General features: G+C 39.4%; 1 protein-coding gene across 2 annotated transcripts in view; it reads left to right on the top strand.

Annotated features, from left to right (window-relative positions):
• The window catches only part of CUNH2orf80 (chromosome unknown C2orf80 homolog), a 53,129-nt gene that overhangs the window by 13,566 nt on the left and 18,128 nt on the right, over positions 1-21,435 (top strand). For both annotated transcript variants that reach the window (XM_089671567.1, XM_089671565.1), the window contains exons 4-5: positions 17,820-17,902; positions 20,161-20,245. In XM_089671567.1, coding sequence (XP_089527693.1) covers positions 17,820-17,902; positions 20,161-20,245 — 168 coding nt within the window. The remainder of the gene's footprint in view (positions 1-17,819; positions 17,903-20,160; positions 20,246-21,435) is intronic.

Genomic DNA, 21,435 nt, shown 5'->3' with positions numbered 1-21,435 from the left:
GCAGGGTGCCCAAACTTTTGCAGACACCATTTTTTTGTTTTCTGTTATTTTGAAAGTGTAAATGATGGAAATAAAATCTAACTTTTGTTGACATATTATAAGAATGTCTAATCTGTAATTTGATGCGTTTTGGAGATTTTTCCATCTTTCCTTGGCTTCTTTATGCACATTAATACAAATTTTTAGCTGGGGTGCCCAAACTTTCGATCCCCACTGTATATTTCCCAGCAGGGCACATACCTCTAAAGCCAGCTATAGACGGTTCATATCTTTGTATGCCAGTTCAGCAGGGACCGATCGAGATTCAAACCATCTATGGGCTGGCTGAATGTACCCAAGTTGATCGATCAATGTACAATGTACAACCAGCCTCTCGGATTTTACATTCACATTACATTATTGCTAGCGGCTATTATAGCTGCTAGCAGTAATCCCTGTGTTCTCCTGGTGGAGTACTGACAGTATGGCTGATTTTAGAGTTATGTGTTGATGGGAAAATCAAGCAATTTACTTTCGTGCAACCTATGGTTACAGGAAAGAAAATCGCTCCATCTAGAGCCAGCTTAGGTCTCTCCATTTTCCTTCCCCACCAATGAGAACAACTCTTTGTTTATGCCACCTCTCCCTCTAGATATCTTAACTGTTTACAACATGTTGTATGATGATTCTTTCAGTGTCATCAGTGTTGGATATAGTTTGCAGAAGAGTGCTAAAATATTTTTTTGGGGACTTAAATACTGTAGGCGTGGCTCTCAGAAAATTATCGTGGACTTCCTGAAAATTAACTCAGCTCAGTTCACCCTATTATTTCATTTGAGTTTAACACACCTGCCTTAGAGGGGCTAGATAAAAAAAATGGGTCTTCATTCATCATGAGGCTGCCTGTAACTTCCCCTTACCCTTCTTATTCATCCTCCCTGCCCTTTTGGGCTAATTAGCTTCCACCTTTAATTTTATGAAAAAAGTCTGATTTGTCAACATGAACAATAATTTCACCTTTTTACTATTTTTTTACATTGCTTTAAATTCACCAATGTTTGTGTGTAAGGGTACTTTGGCATGCTATCCTAAAATAAGATTTTTAGACTGCATGCTGTCATTATAAGGGCAATCCTGTTCATCTTCTTAATTAGTCCTTTACACACACCCTTAAAATGTCTAGCAAATATTTGCATAAAAACAGGTATTTTTGGTTCACATATATTGCAATATACATTCAAGATGGCCAGCTGCATGAAAGGAACACCTTTCTGGCCAGTCACTAGTGGACATATAATGCACATATAGGGTATACCAACCCTGTTGGGGGAAAGGTACAGACTCAGGTCTTGTCAGACCTGCAAAAGAAATAGAGAGATGCCTGTACTCAAATCCAAATTTACATGTATACAGCACATGAAGTGCTAAAGGGGTGTGACCACATGGTACACTGAATATTTAAATTAACATTTGCACATTGCTATACACTTATACTTATTTCTAGCAAATGTATACATAGAAAACAGGGACTTTCTTGTTTTGTATTGCATTGTAACTGTACTATCTCCCTTTATTTTGTAAATCACTTTGCAAATTGATGGTGCTATATAAATCAATAATAATGATAATAATAATAATAAGAGTAATAAGACTGGTAATACAAATATATTAGTATAATGATATGTAATATGAATGTTTTAAACTTTTTGTTAGTTTGTGCAACTGTTTATTGTTATGCTTAACAATACAGTGTATGTACCTGTATAGCCAAAACTTTTTTAAGTTTTGGATTGAGCAGGGAAGGGTTAAAACCTTTGCCAGGGTATTTTTCAGATGTTTGTGTCCCCTCGGTGATATTTCCCTTTATATCCTGTCCCAGGCATGTAGGAAGTCAGCAGAAATCTCCCAAAGTAAGGGGAGTTTCCATTTTAGACAATTGTAACTGAAACAGGTGAGCACATTAGAAGATTTCCCCTCAGTTCTTGTTCTGCAGTGAGCTCTAAAATTTTAAATTTCCCCTCACTTTCCGCTTTGATGACCATGAGATACAGGCAGCAATAACAACTTTACAAAGGGTCTTTTCTAAAACCTATTCAAAACTGACAATAAAACAAGTTTTGCCTTTATTATTATTATGTGCCATCAACATGAGTCTGAGTCCTAGTGACCTGATGAATAGGATCTCTAAAAAGAAGTCTTCTTTGTGCTAGTCTTGTGAGATCCTCCAGTGTCATCCTCACAGCTTTAGTCAATGAGTTCCACCGCCTAGTAATCAGTCTCCCAATACGCCTGGGTCCTTCGATGTACCCAAACATTATTTCCTTCTCCAGTGATTTCTCCCTTCTGATAGTGTGACCGAAATAGGACAGTTGCAGCTTCATCATTTGGGCTTCTAGTGACATAGCTGGTTTGATCCCTTCCAAAATCGTTCTATAAGTTCTATGGGCTGTCCGCGGCACACATAAAATCCTGCTCCATCACCAAAGCTTAAATGTGTCGATCTTTATATCCGGTTTCTGTAGTGTCTAGCTTTCACAACCTTAATTGACAACCGAGAAAATAAGAGCATAGACAAGTCAGATCTTTGTTTTCAGTGTAATTTCTTTGCATTTAAAAACTTTGTTCAGAGGCTTCATTGTGTAGGTACCAAGTGCAATTCTGTGGATTATTTCATCACTGCTGATTGCTTCCTTATTTATGCCATAGAAAGAAGGGTCAGCCGCACATAGGAGGATAGATGAATATAGTGTGTATTTATTGATCCATAGGACATACATAACACCAGGACATGAATACAGGACCTGTTAATGCATTTCACACAATCTCATGCTTAATCATGGGTTATGATTAAGCACAAGATCGTGTGAAACGCGTTAACAGGTCCTGTATTCATGTCCTGGTGTTTTATTGGTCCTTTGGATCAATAAATACACACTATATTCATCTATCCTCTGGTGTGCGGCTGACCGTTCTTCCTATTGCATTGTGTGTGGTGGCGAACCAGAGCCTGAACCTTTTGTGGATTGATCTGGATTGTTTGCCTGAGCGGTATACCTTTGTTGTTTGGTTCCTTGTTTATGAGAGAGCCTTGGAGAATAAAATGCTTTTCAACTTCTATTCTGTCACCATCAAGCTCAAAATTGTTGTTATTTTCTGTGTTCATGATCTTCGTCTTGTTTATATTCACTTCAAATCCCATGTTACGACTTTCGACTTTACCTTTTCGCAGTAGATTCTGCATTTCTTCTTTGCTGCTGTTAATCTGCATAGCACAGGTTGTTTATGTTTAGACCACCAACTTTAATACTGGCAGACTTTTCCAAATGTACTTTTCTGAAGATGGTCTCACCATATAGGTTGAACAAGTAAGGTGAGAAGATGCTTGATACCACGTTTTATCATAAACCAGTCAGTGTTGCCGTATTCAGGTCTCACTGCAGATTCTTCATTTTTGTAGAGGTCCTTTATTAAATGTGTTATGTGTTTGTTTATTTATTTAGTCAGTGAAGCAAAGTATATGGTATTTTGGTATTCTTTTCTCTTCTCTAATATTCATCTAACGTTGGCAATAATGTATCCTGTTCCTTGGCCTTCTCTAAACCCAGCCTGATCTTCAGGTAGTTCACGCTCAATGTATGATTGTAATATTTTGCTAGCATGTGGAATTAATGCAATTGTTCTGTAATTGTTACAATCTTTGGCATCTCCTTTTTTCAATATAGGAATGAACAGCTATCTTCTCCAAACAGTTGGCCATGTTTTTTCCTTCCAGATCCATTGACATAGCTGAGTAAGGGCCATGATAGCACATTCGAAGCCTCAGTTGGAATCCCATTGATACCTAGTGACTTATTGTTTGATAATAGCTTTAATTGCTGCTATGACTTCTTCCTTTAGTATATCTGGTTCACCTTCAATGTTACTGTCTGATTTACTTTCTACTATGTTATCCACACTGCTTTTTTATATACATTTTCAGTATAATCCTTCGATCACTTATTAATGTTCTCTGGATTGTTCAGTATCAGTCTGTTAGAGTCTTTAACCTCTTGACGCCGGCCGCATGCAAATGTGCAGCCTCCCGGAGTCTGGGCCTTGACACCAAGCAGCTGCACATTTGCGTGCAATTAAGAAAACATATGTGCTGAGAGCGCGTGCCTTGCGCACTCCCAGCACACATGTCCGGTACTCACAGAAAGGTCCCAATCTCCTTTTTCGATCGGGACCTTTCCCGATCATGTGACGGCATGTCACGGTGGTCACATGACCCTAAACCCTGCCTTGCCTCCCGTCTTCTGAAACGCTTAAAGGACCGGGAGGCGACAGCACCAAGGGGTTAAGTATCCCCAATCTAGGTTGAAATTTCTGATTCAATCGCTTAATGTCCTGAAAAGCTAGTCTTGTTTTTCCTTTTACATGCTTAGCATCAATTTTATGACAAATATCCTCGAGATATCTTTCTTTATCTTTCTGAACTTGTCATTGTAACATTCAATTAATTTGAAATACTTTTACTCTATCACCATAAAATTTGGCTTGCCTTCTTTGTTTTGCTACTTTTCTAGTTTCTTCTGAAATTCAAGGTGACTTTTTGGCTTTTTTCTTCTTCTGTAATGTTCTTTCAGCATCTTAACCCCTTCGCTCCGGCGCCTCCCAGCCCTTTAAGGGTTTCAGAAGCCGGGAAGTGGGGCGGGTTTAGGGTCATGTGACCGCTGTGACACGCCGTCACGGCGGTCACATGATCGGGAAAGGTCCCGATCGAAAGAGGAGATCGTGACCTTTCCGTGAGTACCGGACATGTGTGCTGGGAGAGTGCAGGGCGCACGCTCTCAGCACATATGTTCTTTTTTAATAGAACGCAAATGTGCGGCCGCTCGGCGTCTAGGCCCAGATGCCGGGAGGCTGCACATTTGCGTTCGGCCAGCGTGAAGAGGTTAATTAATTATAGTTTCAATATTGTTCCATAACTCTTTGGGCTTTCTATCTCCTTTATCCAGAGCTGCAAATCTGTTGTTTAGTTTAATCCAGTAATCTTGTGGAATATTCTCAATATCCTATCTCAGAAGCTCTTTAATGATCTTTTGCTTGCAAAGCTTTACCTTAATCTTGCATGTCAAAAACTTGTGGTCACTGCCACAATCAGCTCTTGGTTTAGTCTTTGCTGTCAAAAATGCAGATTTCCACCTCTGTCCTATGCAGATATAGTCAGTTTGATTACGATGCATGCATTTGGAGATGTCCATGTACAGTGGGGATCAAAAGTTTGGGCACCCCAGCTAAAAATTTGTATTAATGTGCATAAAGAAGCCAAGGAAAGATGGAAAAATCTCCAAAAGGCATCAAATTACAGATTAGACATTCTTATAATATGTCAACAAAAGTTAGATTTTATTTCCATCATTTACACTTTCAAAATAACAGAAAACAAAAAAATGGCGTCTGCAAAAGTTTGGGCAGCCTGCAGAATTTATAGCATGCACTGCCCCCTTTGCAAAGCTGAGACCTGCCAGTGTCATGGATTGTTCTCAATCATCATCTGGGAAGACCAGGTGATGTCAATCTCAAAGGTTTTAAATGCCCAGACTCATCTGACCTTGCCCCAACAATCAGCACCATGGGTTCTTCTAAGCAGTTGTCTAGAAAACTGAAACTGAAAATAGTTGACGCTCACAGAGCTGGAGAAGGCTATAAGAAGATAGCAAAGCGTTTTCAGATGTCAATATCCTCTGTTCGGAATGTAATTAAGAAATTGCAGTCATCAGGAACAGTGGAAGTTAAAGCAAGATCTGGAAGACCAAGAAAAATATCAGACAGAACAGCTCGCAGGATTGTGAGAAAAACAATTCAAAACCCACGTTTGACTGCATGATCCCTCCAGAAAGATCTGGCAGACACTGGAGTTGTGGTACACTATTCCACTATAAAGAGATACTTGTACAAATATGGTCTTCATGGAAGAGTCATCAGAAGAAAACCTCTTCTACGTCCTCACCACAAAAATCATCGTTTGAACTTTGCAAATGAACATATAGACAAGCCTGATGCATTTTGGAAACAAGTTCTGTGGACTGATGAGGTTAAAATTGAACTTTTTGGCCGGAATGAGCAAAGGTACGTTTGAAGAAGAAGGGGCACAGAATTTAATGAAAAGTACCTCTGTCCAACTGTTAAGCATGGGGTTGGATCAATCATGCTTTGGGGCTGTGTTGCAGCCAGTGGCACAGGGAACATCTCACGAGTAGAAGGAAAAATGGATTCAATAAAATTTCAGCAAATTTTGGATGGTAACTTGATGCCATCTGTGAAAAAGCTGAAGTTAAAGAGAGGATGGCTTCTACAAATGGATAATGATCCTAAACACAACTCGAAATCCACAGGGGATTACATCAAGAGGCATAAACTGAAGGTTTTGCCATGGCCTTCAAAATCTCCTGACCTCAACATAATTGAAAATCTATGGATAGACCTTAAAAGAGCAGTGCGTGACAGACAGGCCAGAAATCTCAAAGAACTGGAAGACTTTTGTAAGGAAGAATGGGCAAAGATACATGAAACAAGAATTGAAAGACTCTTGGCTGTCTACAAAAAGCGTTTACAAGCTGTGATACTTGCCAAAGGGGCAGTACAAGATATTAACTCTGCAGGGTGCCCAAACTTTTGCAGACGCCATTTTTTTGTTTTCTGTTATTTTGAAAGTGTAAATGATGGAAATAAAATCTAACTTTTGTTGACATATTATAAGAATGTCTAATCTGTAATTTGATGCCTTTTGGAGATTTTTCCATCTTTCCTTGGCTTCTTTATGCACATTAATACAAATTTTTAGCTGGGGTGCCCAAACTTTCGATCCCCACTGTATATAGCTGATGCTTGTGGTGCTTGAATTCTGTATTCATGATGGACAGATGGTTAGTTTTGCAAAACTGTTTGAAGTTATCACCAACTTCATTTTGTTTCTCTTAAATCATACGTTCCAACCACTGCATCTTCAGATTTACATCCTACTTTTGCATTTAAGTCCCCCATGATGATTAGTAGATCTTGATCTTTTGAACTTTGATGTTGTTCATAAAACAACTCTACATCCTCCACTTCTTTTATTTTTTTGCATCTTACAAAGATAAGAAAGAAAACATTTTTATACATACTCAACTACAATTTATTACAATTTTTCCAAATCCCTGTTTCCTTCCCCCCTCCCCCCCTCCAGGACCTCCCTTTTTTATATTTCTTATTATTCCTCTAGTGTTCCTTTTTCACAGCTGCATTTTTCCTCTGACCTCTTTTTAACCCTCACTCTCCCTCTCCACCATCAACTCAGCGAACCTCTGTGTGAGTTTAAATTCAGTCCATCCATTCCATATTTTCCTAAATTTACCCATTTTATCTTCTCCACTACAATATAATTCTTCCTTTCTTTGTATATATTCCACCCTCTTTAACCAATCTTTCAATTTAGGCATTTCCTGAGTCATCCAAAACTTAGGAATCAACCCTTTTTCCGCATTTATTAAATGGGGTATCATTGTATTTCTATATTGTTTTATTGTTAGGTCAGTGTTATGGAATAGGCACACCCATGGAACTAGACTTAGTTCTTCTCCTGTAATTCCTCCTATTTGTTGGACCACATCTTGGCAGAATTCCTGTATTTTGGGGCAATCTCACCATATATGTACCATTGTGCCCTCCCTCCCACATCCCCTCCAGCAAAACATTGAGTTCTCTGGGTGTAACTTATAAGCTCTACTATCTGTAATATACCACCTTGTTATGAATTTATAAGTCATCTCAACTGTTTTCATGTCCACTACCCCGTGTGCAATTCTAAAAATCTTATTTCTCTGCTAGTCACCCAGCTGTGTTTTCAACTCTTTCTCCCATCTACTCATAAACAGTGGTGCTGACGGTTTGGCCACAGCAGTAAGTGTCCTATAAATACGTGAAGTGCAATGCTTTTGTGTTCCTTTTAAGTTCAATAGATGCTCTATTGGGTACAAACTCTTAACATTTCTCAGTGGCTGTGGGAGTGAAACAACGAAATGTCTCAGCTGAAAGTACCGCCACTCATCTATCATCCGAAACACTTCTTTTTTCTGTTTCAACTCCTGTAAAGTAACTAACTCCCCTTCCTTCATAATATCCTTTATCCGTGCATTCCCATCTATAATCCAAGTTTCTACAATAGTGCTTATCCCGGGTGGGAAGTAATTCGTTCCAACCAGTGGTATTAATGGAGAGTTATACTCCCATCCATTTTGTTTGTGCAGTACATCCCATATTCTAAATACATTCTTAGTAAAAGTGCTCGTATTTACAGAAAGCCTTTAATACTGTTGTGGGACCCAAATAACTTTATCCAGGTGTGCTTCACTCAGTGTCAATTCAAACTCAGCCCAACTTTTCCCTTCTACATTATACACCCATTCCATTATTTGAGATAAGATTACCGTGTAGTAATATATTTTAATCTCCGGCATATTTAGTTCCCCATTTATTTTATCTTTACACAGGACCTCATATTTCACCCTTGTTTTTTTTATATATCCATATGTCACGGAGCTGGTCCTTCCTTCCCCATCCTCCAGGTTTGCTGGCTGCCACCCTTCTGTCCCATCCATGCTGGGACTTCTAGTCCTCTTTGTCCCTGACACAGGCAGACCTCAGCAGCCCCTCACCCCCCTGGCTTGCAGCCTGGCCTCCTGCTGGAGGAATCCACAAACAGGCCATCTCCTCCCTTCCCCCTCATGCATGAATTCCTGGGCAGGTCTGGAGACCTGAGAGACAGGGCCCGTCGCCATGGTAACCCGATAGGAAGTATCCGGTTACCAGCTCTATTCTTAAGGGTGAGCAGGAAAACCCCCATTGTGTTCTTCTGGCTGCGTGTGTGAGGGAAGGCTGGCTGAGGGCCAGCTCCTCTCATCCCCCGTCCTCCTCCTCAGCTCCTGGACTGTCTGTGCTGCCTCGAATCCCTGCACTGTGGAGGGATCTTCTGCTGTCCCCGTGAACCTGCCTGGATCTATCACCTACCTGGACTTAACCCCTCGTCCTCCGTGAACCTACCTGGACTTAACCCCTTTGTTCTCCGTGAACCTGCCTGGACGTAACCCATCCCTGCCTGGAGCCTCCTGTGTGGACTAACCCTGTGGATTACAATACCCCTGTTGTTCCATATTGCCTTCCAGAGAACTGTACTGTGTTGCTGTGTCTGGTGTGGATGTGTGGACTAAAGGAACTGTTGTCTGTGCCCCAAAAACCTCCCCAATAAAAGCACGTTGGGTTCTGTGCAATCTGTCTCTGTGTGCTCTCTGGGTTCTGTGCAATCTGTCTCTGTGTGCTCTCTGGTTCTCTTGACACCATACATATCTCATTATCGTTCTTTTTAATACCCTGAAATACTCTTGTAGCAAATATATTGGAAGCATTTGGAATTTATACAAGATTTTAGGGAGTATCACCATTTAACCGTGTTAATTTGGCCTATCCAAGACAAAGAGCCTTTTGATATTTTCTTCAGCTCTTCTCTTATTTCATTCAACAATGGTATATAGTTCGCTTGATAAATACTCTTAATTGATGGGGTTAACTTTACTCCTAGGCACTTCAATTCTTTCTCTTGCCATTTCAAGGGAAACTTTCTTGTAATACTTGTCTATCTACTTTCGGCATGTTAATATTTAGAATCTCCGATTTTTGAAGTTAATTTTAAAGTTTGATATTTCTCTGTACCATTTTAAAGTTTGCATTAAGTTTGGCAACGTTGTTCTAGGGTTTGCCACATAAAATGGCATATCGTCAGCATACACTGCCACTTTATGTTCTACCTCTCCTATCCGGAACCCCTCTACATCTACACTTTTCCTTATCATTGCTAACAGTGGTTCCAGAGTTACCACAAACAAGAGGGGTGAAAGTGGACAGCCCTGCCTCGTTCCATTGTACATTTTGAAGTGTTCTGACAATGTACCATTAATCTTTACTGCCGCTGACAATATAGGGATTTTATCCATTGCAGCATTCTTGGCCCCAACCCTATTACCTCTAAGGTACTCATCATAAATCCCCAATCTACACTGTTGAAAGCTTTTTCAGCATCTATCAACAGGCATACCACTGGGGACTTCTCTTTCTTAATTTTTTGTAGGAGGAATAATGATCTCAGCCCATTATCTCTACCTTCTCTCCCCGGTATGAACCCAAGCTGATCTAAATGTATCAGCTTTGGCATAAGTTCCTTCAACCTGTTAGCCATAATTTTAGCATATAGATTCGTATGTACATTTAATAATGAGATTGGTCTGTAGCTGGCACATTGAGACAAGTCTTTGCCTTCTTTTGGCAATATTGTAATATGTGCCATCAACAACTCCTTCCTCATTTGCCCTCTTTTTCCCAATACATTCATATAAATACCCATTTTTGGCACTAATAGTTCTTTAAATTTCCTATAATACCTCACTGTGAATCCGTCTGGTCCTGGCCTCTTTCCTGCTACTGTACTCTTTAATGCAGTTTGCACTTTCTCTTGTGTTCTTGCAATTCATTGATTTTTTTTTTCTAACTAACCTTGCCAAAGATTTTCCCAGTCTGTTTCCCCACTGATATCTTTCTCTCAACACCCTATTAAAGACCTTATTGTTTCCTGTTCTAATAAATTACTTAATTCCTCTCTCTTTAGAACAATCTTATGCCGTACTTCTATTTCTGTTCTCTTTTTATGTGATTGCTCCAATACAGATAATTCCTCTATTAACCTTTTTATCTTTTCTGACCTCTTTTTCTTTTTTTCCACTTCTATGGTGATCAGGATACCCCTTCTGTATGCCTCGTGTGCCTCCCATACAGTAACTACCAGGGCTCCCTCCATTTCATTTACTCGAATAATAGTCTCTTATTCTTGCTTCTGTATCTTGATCTTGAATGAGTGTCTCATTTAGTTTCCATGCATATATTTTATTTTGCACCCCCTCACTTTCAGCCTCATTGTGACAGAAGCATGATCATACAATGATATAAATTCTATATTGGAATTCGTCACCGACTCCAATAATCTATGTTTTACCATTATGTGATCCAACCTAGAATATGTCGCGTGTGCAGGGGAATAGAATGTATAGTCTCTAATTCTTGTATGTTTAATTCTCCATACATCCACCAATTGGCATTGATACAATTTCTTTTTAATAACTCTTAGACCTCTACCTCCATCCCTCTGCCCAAATGATGATGTATCCAGCTGGGGATCCATACAAAAATTTAAATCTCCTGCTACAAAACCCCTTTCTTAATGTTCATCAACTCCCGTAAGATTTATTCTAAATAAACCATTGGGTTCTTGTTTGGGCAATATATGTTAGTGTACAATCCATTTCATACAGCTTCCCCCTTAAAAACAAAAAGCGCCCCTCTGGATCCACCCTCCTATCTTCTATTGTAAATCTTACATTTATATCCATTCCTATAGCCACACCTTTAGCCCGTTTTATTGGGAAGTCATGATAGTACCAAACCGGGTAGTTTCTTGATTGTAACATAATTCTTGAGTCCTGAGCTATAGGTGTCTCTTGTAAAAAGACTACATCTGCTGAGTATTGGTAGATTTCCCTAAGTATCTTATGTCTTTTAACCGGGTTGTTCAGACCATTTACATTATAAGTCATAAAATTAACAACATTCCTATCAGCCATCCCATATTTGTTCTCTCTTCCTGTTGTCCTTCTTCCCTCCATCAAATCCTCGTATTTAGAGATCGTGATATAATGCACTTCTCTTTCTCTAACTCTGCGCACTCCTTTGCCCTTTCCAACCATCCTGGTATGTCCAATATCCATAAGGTCTAGTCTTTCACAGAAGTCCCGTAATTCTTCTGGGAATCTCAACTTCACCGAATGTCCATCTTTCCAGCCAATCAGACATGATGGAAACCCCCAATTATATTGGATGTTTTTATTGTGCATCTGCTCCAGTAAAGGTTTCAGTGATCTTCTCATAGCTAATGTCACTGGCGCTAAATCTGAAAATATTTGTTTAGTTGTTTCTCCATGTTTTATAGCAGTAATCCCTCAAATCTTTTTCCAGATATTAGCTTTATCTTCATAATCGTGAAGTCGTACTACCACATCTCTGGGTGTTTCCGATGTCATCCCTTGAGGCCGTCTAATCCTATGTGCTCTTTCTATTTTTAGTTGGTCTGTCACCGGTCTACCTATCAAGGGATTTAACACTTTTCTTATGTCGTACAACAGATCTTCTCCATTAGGGACCTCTGGCAGGCCTCGGATTCTCAGATTATTCCTCCTATCTCTGTTCTCTTGATCTTCCAGTTTATATAATTGTTTCCTTTGCTCGTTACGAATTTCTTCTACCTGCTTTTCCAGGGTAACAATTATTTAAGCATGTTTCTCTATTCTTCCCTCTGTTTCTTCCACTCGTGTGAAGTCATTGCGCAAAACTGCCATTTTGTTTTTTATAGATTATTCTAATTTTGTGAACATTTCTGCGATTTCCATTTTCATGGGCATTTGCGCATTTACTCCTTGTTCTTCTGTATTTTCTATTTCCACTTCATTTTCCATATTCATAGATTCTTTAGTCTGATTCATGCTCAATATTCCTGATCTCATTCTGGATTGATCTCCTTTATTATTTCCCACGTCATATCCTCCTTTTGCTCCTTGCTTTTTCTCTGGTGTTAAACCCTCTTGGCTTTTCTCATGTGGGGGCATATATTTTCTAATAGTACTTGTTCTTATTTGGAGTGTTTTTGTTTCCCCTCCTTTCACAGATCTATTCTTCATTATTACAAAATTTTAGACTCCTTGTTTTACCACCCTGAGAAGTTAACTGTTTCCACAAATTATAAGATTTAGGATTTATAATTCACAGCTCAGCACAGAGCTTTCCTCCTCTCCTTTTCTGCTGATTCCACTGGGTGACCCCCTGATTTTTACTGTCTCTCCTAGCCACCAAGCACAGTCTCAGTTTAAGTCCACCAATGTTCTTCCCAGGGGGATTGAAGGGGTGTGAGGTCAACAAAATGCAGTAAAATGCAGAAACATACAGTTTATTTGAACTCACCGCTTCCCCGGTCACTCACCCCCTCCATCAGCCTTCCTGTGGCAGGGCAACTCGCTCCTTCTAAGTCCTGGACTTCCGCTGGTAATCCACCTGTCAGGTTTATTAGAGTGGTTGCATCTGCAAGGGGTCAACCTCTGTGCCCGCGCTCTAAGCCAACTCCTCTCCTCTTCTCCAGTGGCGGCATCTCTGCTGGGCTCCCTGCTGCTGGCACGTGGGCACTCCCGGCATTCACAGCTCCACAATGCCACTGCTCCACCATGGACTCTCCTCTTCTCCAGGGACGTACCGCTGTCACAAAAATAGAGCAGAAACAGGCCACCTAGAATGACACGAATAGCTGGTGTCATAATCATATCTCCGACTCACTTAGTATATAAGTGTGGATCCATAAACCCAGAAAATGCATACTGAACAATATGGTAGTGTGACAAGAGCACCCCTACCTGAAAAAAAGAAGGTTACTAAGAGATCCACGCGGAGTAATATGGATTCAAATATTACAGGCAATACTTTATTTGATCACATAGATCATAAGGAGGTTAAACATGAGCACGGTGAACATGTCAAGCAAATAAAATCATTTTAAAAGCACTTAGCGTCTTCATATCAGGGTCATTAGGCAAGTAGAGTACCATATAAGGCAATATACGGTAATGGTGAGGTTATGATCCTAGGTTTCCATGAATTTCCAGCTTGTATTAGAGTGAACCATAAATTCAGCAAATATGTTCCCAATATAAGTCAGGATGTGTAGAGTAGCCTCCTGTGGTATGGAAGCTGGAACACAAAAATACACAAAAAATATATGAAAATATAGGAGCTGAATCACATCCAGGCCTCACCAAGCCTCCCTCTACAGTAGTTAGTGGACACCTTCATTACCTTCTTAGTTGTGAAACTGTCATACCCGCTTCTCAAATGTGGGGACTTCCTGGATAGCCACCCCAAGTGAAACACAGTCCACAGTACCAAATGATTCTGGGGATATATATAGAAATAAGTGTATAAAGCACAGGCATCAAGTGAAACCCTGAAAGCAAAAAACAAAGTATGGGTATATTACCATCAATAGAGATCAAGAGGACTCCCGTCGACTTGAAATAGGATCAGGTCCTTGATGCTTATTCAAAGGTGCATATGGGGGTGGGGAGCCAGGTAGTCACAGTACGTAGATTCCAAACACATATATTGTGTATATAGCAGGCCGTGAATACCTGAGTCTGTATACCCACTGAAGGGTTTCCAAAAATTACTCAATCTGAGAAAATTGAAGCGGTTTGAATAGGATATGGCTTTGTCACAGCATACAATGCCTAAGTAGGATAGCGTATAAGTATATATATATATATATTATCCCCTAAAGAGGATTTCCAAAGAATTCCCCGAGTATACAGGGTAGATTAGGCCCGTATAACATGCCCTCTTAGCTCCAGATATACTCTATAAATCTACACAGCTGTAAGCTTAAATAACTTGCCACCGGTGGAAGGTATATTCCCCTAGGGGATTGCCGTTTGCGAACCGCTGTAGTAGTAGACTTTATGGTAGTTTCCAGAGGGCCTCGTGCCTTCCTAGCAAGGAGCTGTGACACCGCCGTTCCTTCCCACCTCGTGGGCGCCGCACCCTATGAAGACGCCGAGCGTAGTGACGTCATTACGTTGACGCGTTTCGTCCGCCAATCACCGCAGACTTCGTCAGAACTGGGAGGGGACTTCAATCCTTTGCCTTATATGGTGCACTAATTGCATACCAAAGAGTCTCCACCTCGCCATCTTGTGTTGAAAGAGTATCACTACATTCAAAAGATCCAAAGTGAATTAAAACACATATATTAAATTTAAATTGACTGCTGGCAATAAAAAGGGGGGACCATATTATTGTAAATCAGATCATCTTTAAAGAGGATAATGGAAAGAAATTTTTATTATAGTTCAAAAAGGGGGGAGACATCAAGAGAGGATTCAATTTCCTAATTTTAGTATTGATCTAGTTATTATAAGAATTCAATATGTAGTGGGAATAAGAAGACTCACATAGTTAAATTCATACTTTATCTGGGTAGATCCATATTTCACTCCCCTATATAATACCCCAGTTTAGATTATAGCTCAGGGTATATTAGAGGTTCCAAGAAATTCAATTCAAAAAAACTCCAAAGTTGAGTTCTGTATTCAGTCCGTATGGGACAAGTGCACCCAGGGTATAGATCCAGAATTTTTCTTTTTGTAGGAGGACTTTATCAAAGTCCCCCCGACGAGCTGAAATATTAAGCAAGAAAATCCCTTTCACTTTTAGACCTTCTGTTTTACCCCCGTGTACTTCTTTAAAGTGTTGTGCCAGTGGGTTCTCTCTTTCTCCCTTTCTTACATTCCTATTTTCATTTCTAATGTCTCTCAAGTGTTCACCGATCCTAGTCCTGAGATTCCTTTTCGTTTTTCCTATATACATCATCTTGCATGGACATTCTATCATATATATTATTCTACTGCTGGAGCAGTTAATAAAACTTCGTATCTGGAATGCCTTAGATTTATCATTATTAAAGAACTGATTAGACTTATGTACAAATGGACAAATTTGACAATGGCCACATGGAAACATACCACATAGGCCTGTCCTCCTAGTTAGCCAATTTCTTTGTGGTGCCCTCTGAAACTCTGATTGTACTAGTATGTCATTTAGATTCCGAGCTCTTTTTGCTACCATTTGGGGGCTCTCCCCTACCACTCTTGCTATCTGTGGATTTTGAGTTAATAAATACCAATGAGAGTCCAGGGCCTTCTTGACTTCATCCCATTGTTGTCCAAATTTAGTTATGAATCTTACCGGTTGATTTACCGAGTTCGCCCCTGGCTTTGATTTTGGTTTATTTATAAGCTCCTCTCTTGTTCTACCAAGAGCTCTTCTTTTTGCTCTTCTTAGGGTTCTATGTGAGTAACCTCTTTCCCTAAACCTCTTGTAGAGCTGAATAGATTCATTTCTATATTCAGCTTCTTCTGTACAGTTCCTTTTTATTCTCTGAAACTGGCCAATAGGTATTCCCTGTTTTAAGCTCCTTGGATGGTAGCTATTAGCATGTAAAAGTGTATTGTCACCCTTGGCTCCACACCAACCCGGGGACTTGCTGTCAGGTGGTGGAACGGGTAAGGCGGGGGGGGGGGCTGCAAGCGATCAGGCAAGTGATCGAACAGCCCGACTCATTTATTTTCTTCGGCAGGGATCAGGAGCACCTAGTCTGTGCGCCCTGTCAGCACCATGTTCAGGCCCCTCCCCCTCTACATCCTCCACTTCTGTATCTGTTGTTGGAGCATACACTTGGATCAGGGTGACATTGATCGGACTTCCCTGTAGACGACTCTATAACTGATAGTAATGTATTTTAGTACGGTCTTTGAGAGCTTATTGTTGAGAATAAATGCCACACTGTTTTTCCTATAAGTTTCATGACCAGAGTAGCATACCCAATGTTCCTTTGATTTAAAGTGTCCATGTTCTGTTCATTTGAGTTCACTGACTGCTAATAAATTGATGTTGGCTTTACCCATTTGATCTTTAATCATTTCTAATTTTCTTTGGTTCATACTACCTATGTTCCATGTTCCTATGGTGATAAAGTCTTTACAGCTTTTGATCTCCCTTTTCTGTCCAGCAACATCAACATCATGACATCCTGTAAGCTTTGATCCATCAGCTTCATAATTACCAGGCTTATTCTTGGTGACCATCAGCTCTTCCCTAGTAGCATGATGAGTGCCTTCTGACCTAGGGGACCATCTTTCAGCACTATACGACAGTGCTCTTAATTTTTTCATCATCATCCAGTTTTTTTGGCATAATATAGAAGTAAATTGCCAGGCTTTTCTCCTGTGCAGTGTAAGTTCGATGTAGTCACCATTGTCAGGTCAAACATGGTACATGATTAGTCTGGTATCTCTGCCAGAACCTGTCCACCTTGGGAGGCCCCAAGCATAGCTTTTGGCTTCATAGATACACGCAAGCCCTGACAGCGTGACAAGCCTATGTAAACTTTTACATTTCCCCTCACTTTCTGCCTTAATGACCATGATCATTAATATGAATAGCTGGTGAATATTCCCACTGAATATACAAGTAGGAATAACAACTTTACAAAGGGTCTTACTACTCAAAACTATCCAAAACTGAAAATTACTATTATTACTATACAGGATTTATATAGCGTCAACAGTTTGCTCAGCGCTTTACAATATAACGGGAGACAATACAGTTCAATACAAGAGGGATTTGAGGGCCCTGCTCCTTGGAGCTTACAATCTAGGAGGGTGGGGCTAGTGGTACAAAAGGTAGTAACTGTGGGGGATGGACTGGTTGGAAGAGTAGAAGATTCCATTATTAGCTTAGGTCAGGATAGGCTTCCCTGAAGAGATAGGTTTTCAGAGATCGCCTAAAAGTGAGCAGAGTAGGCAATAGTCTGATAAATTGGGGTAGAGAGTTCCAGAGGATGGGGGAAGCTCTGTAAAAGTCCTGGAGATGAGCATGGGAGGAAGAGACAAGGGGGCTAGAGCGTAGGAGGACTTGCGAGGAGCGGAGAGTACGGTTTGGGTGATATTTAGAGACAAGATCGGTGATGTAATTTGGGGCAGAGTTATAAATGGCTTTATACGTTATTGTTAGTGTTTTGAATTTTATCCGTTGCGCAACGGGAAGCCAGTGGAGGGATTGGCAAATAAAACAAGTTTTGCCTTTACATACACTTTAATCACATTAGACTTGTTTACTTTTAGGCCCATTATGATCTGGCTATTGGTGTTGCACTGCAATGGCTTAGTTCTTCCAGTAACAAGGAGGCACTTAAAAAAGAAAGAATGTAAGTATTTTAAGTATATTTCTGTACTGTGAATATTGTGTTACTTGCAGTTTAGCATAAACCAGTGTAAATTATTATAATTGTAGATATCAACAGTTTGCATTGCAAGTAAAACAGTAATACAAAAAAAACAGCAGCAATATAATAACTAAAGGGAGAAGTAGAGGAAGGAGCTATTTAAGGATATATACAAGTATGTCTCTATGGTATCCGGACCAGCCAAAACAATCTATATAACCGCTAATAAAATACATCCTGCACTTAATTACAGTGCTTATTAAAAGAACACCTTATAACTAACAAACATAAAATCTACTAATGCTTAAAACCAGATATATGGTAATTAGCAATTACTAAAAATTCACTAATGACTCACTACTCCATCTACTGGTATACATAAATAATGCATAAAATCTCTCAGCTAAAATAGTTTAAAAAACATTTAGTTATATTAGTTTTATTAACCACTTCCTGTCCGGACACTTTTACCCCCTTCCTGTCCAGGGCAATTTTCAGCTTTCAGCGCTATCACACTTTGAATGACAATTGCGCGGTCATGCAACACTTTACCCATATGAATTTTTTACCATTTTTTTGAGACAGATAAAACTTTATTTTGGTGGCATTTATTCACCGCTGGGATTTTTATTTTTTTGCTATGTAAATGAAAATGTCCAAAAATTTTGAAAAAAAGTGTTTTTCTTATAAAATTTTTCAAATAAATAATATTTCATCATAAATCCTGGCCAAAACTTATTCCGTTATCTTTTTAGTAAAAAAAAAAAAAAAGCCAAATTCGTTTATAATCAAAAATTATAATTTTTAACATTTTTGTTTACATTTTTATTTTATTGTTTTATATTATTATTTATTTTTTTACATACTGTCACTCTAGCAGTACAGTGTCACCATGGTGACACTGTACTACTTGTGGGGGGTGATGAAGATTTTTTTTTTTTTTTACACTGATTGCTTTTACACCCATATAGGATGTAAAAGCAATCATTTCTCTTTCTCTCTGTCTGCATTCTTGCAGCCATTGAGAACTACTGAGTGAGCTGTGATTGGTCACAGCTTGTCACATGGTACAAGGCTGTTGTGAATAGCCTTGTACCATGTGACCTCTGTGATCATTCACAGATTTCACACGTAGTAAGCAATTATGTCACAAGTGACATCTTGCTTACTACTTTGCATGTGATCACTGATTGGCCAATCAGTGATCACATGATCTGGACCTCATACAGAGGTCCCGTCTGACGATCGGTGTTTCACTGTGTCCGGAGGACACAGCGGGCACCGGATCGCGGTGCTGCGCGCTCCCAGGGAGCGCACACAAGCAGGGTGCAGGGAGGCCGTTTATAAACGGCCACCTGACCCTGCAGTGCCACCGACTAGCCGTTTATATACAACGGCCAGACGGGAGGTGGTTAATGAAATATCATAGCGCACCATCTACGCTTAAATAAATATGCTATAAAATAAACATCTCCTAAACCCAATTAACACCATCTACTAGTTTTAATAATTAAAACTAAAAACGCTTATAAAACAATTGGTAACAAATTCCACATTATGACCTGACAGGAGTAAGGTCTGTAACTCGTATATCCAGTAATATTCACGTTGACTAAAGACACAATTTTATTACTACCCCTCCAATGCGGATGGTATTTTTCTATTCCTCAAAATTGTAAAGAAGATGGATCTTTGTTATGAACAGTGGCAAAATGCCTAGATATACTATGGTTTTCAAAACACTTGAAATGTTTTGCACATGTTCCCTGATTCTTTTCCACAGGGACCTTTTCATTCATCCAATATATTGAATGCCACAAGCATTTCTAATGCACAAACTACCCACATGTAAGATAGAAGGGGTAGGAACAATATTCAGGTCTTATTTTTAAAAAAATAAAACAACAAAAACTATGTTCTGATTAAGTTTGTGATTTTTTTTTAACCATGGCAGGTAAAAATAGGTTTGGGGAAGAGTTTTGGTTTTGGTTTCAGTCAGAGCATGGGTACAAGAAAGTTTAAAACTGGGTTGTTGATGTAGGTTTCAGTTATTGGGTCAAGTGTATAGAAGGTTCACTCTTCTAGTTCTCCTTTATTGAATAACACTATGTAGAGTTAATGGTGTACAGTACAGGATTTCTACATGTTAAATTGCACTTTTCAAAACTGCACCCAAGTTACTGCATAACTAACCTACTCAGCATTAGTAACAGTAAACTTAAATATGTTTTCTTCCATAGCAAGCTAGCATTAAATCAACATAAATACCCTAACCGGATGGAAAGAGAAGCTATGATTCTGTCTTCTTTTGCAGGAATGCTAATGGTAAGAGATATGTGAATTTTATATTAAAACATGGCACAATAAAGAAAAACATATTTTTACAGCTCTATAATACATGCATATTTTCACATCTGTTATCCCTTTAAACACACTAAAAGTACAGAAAAATAACTAACAGAAAAGCTGCACACCAATGACATCACTCGGCTTAGTCAATTTTTCTATTCAGCCATAAAAGCAACGCAGCTTATCCCCACATGAAGACCACCCCTCTCTGACATGTTTCACCCTTACAGGCTTAATGATAGAAATTATTCAGCTTGATTCATTAAATACCACTAAATAACAAATAATTAAGAAAACTAAGGATACAACAGGTGAAGAGGATACAAAAGAGATCTCAACTACAGATGCATGCAGTACAATATATGTAGCTTAATACAAATTCTTGCCACATTCTATATGTCCCTCCAAGAATCTTAAAATATCTTTTATGAGGGGCATTCAAGTCAAACTAGGACTTTTGTGTTTATATAATAAAAAAACAAATTTCAAGGAGTGAAAATTGCATTTATTTTTTTACATACTCCCCTGCTACATTTGTACACTTATCCCAACATTTAACTAATGCCTGGAAAGCTTTGGCATAGAAGATATGTCAATGCATCTGAAAAATCCTACGACAGTTCATGAATGCTTGTGTTCACCGTTCCCACAGAAAGATTTGTCTCTTATGCAATTTCATGACAGGTTATATGTCGATTATCCAGGACTAAGCATTCAACATGCTGAATGTTCACAGGAATGACTGACTGCTGTGGGCTGGGAACCACCATGTGTGCAGGATCATCACCGACAGGAGTACGGCCATCTTTGAAATGTTTACACCATTCAAATGTCTTACTGTGGCTGAGCGTTTCATCACCATACTGTGCTTGAAGTCTTCTGTAGATATCCATGGGTTTTACACCTTTGTTTATAAGAAACTTCATCACCATGCACTGTTCCATGCATGCACTAACACTGTTGTCTGCTATCTTGATTAACAGTCTCTGGACTGGCCCACAACATATGCGTCACCTACAGTGGGGATCGAAAGTTTGGGCACCCCAGCTAAAAATTTGCATTAATGTGCATAAAGAAGCCAAGGAAAGATGGAAAAATCTCCAAAAGGCATCAAATTACAGATTAGACATTCTTATAATATGTCAACAAAAGTTAGATTTTATTTC

The sequence above is a fragment of the Staurois parvus genome, unplaced genomic scaffold, assembly GCF_062004578.1.
Source record: "Staurois parvus isolate SC_StPar_1 unplaced genomic scaffold, SC_StPar_1.0 ptg000011l, whole genome shotgun sequence".
In the NCBI taxonomy this organism is placed as follows: Eukaryota; Metazoa; Chordata; class Amphibia; order Anura; family Ranidae; genus Staurois; species Staurois parvus.
Note: the sequence above shows the minus strand (reverse complement) of the source record. Positions and strands in the feature narration are given on the sequence as shown.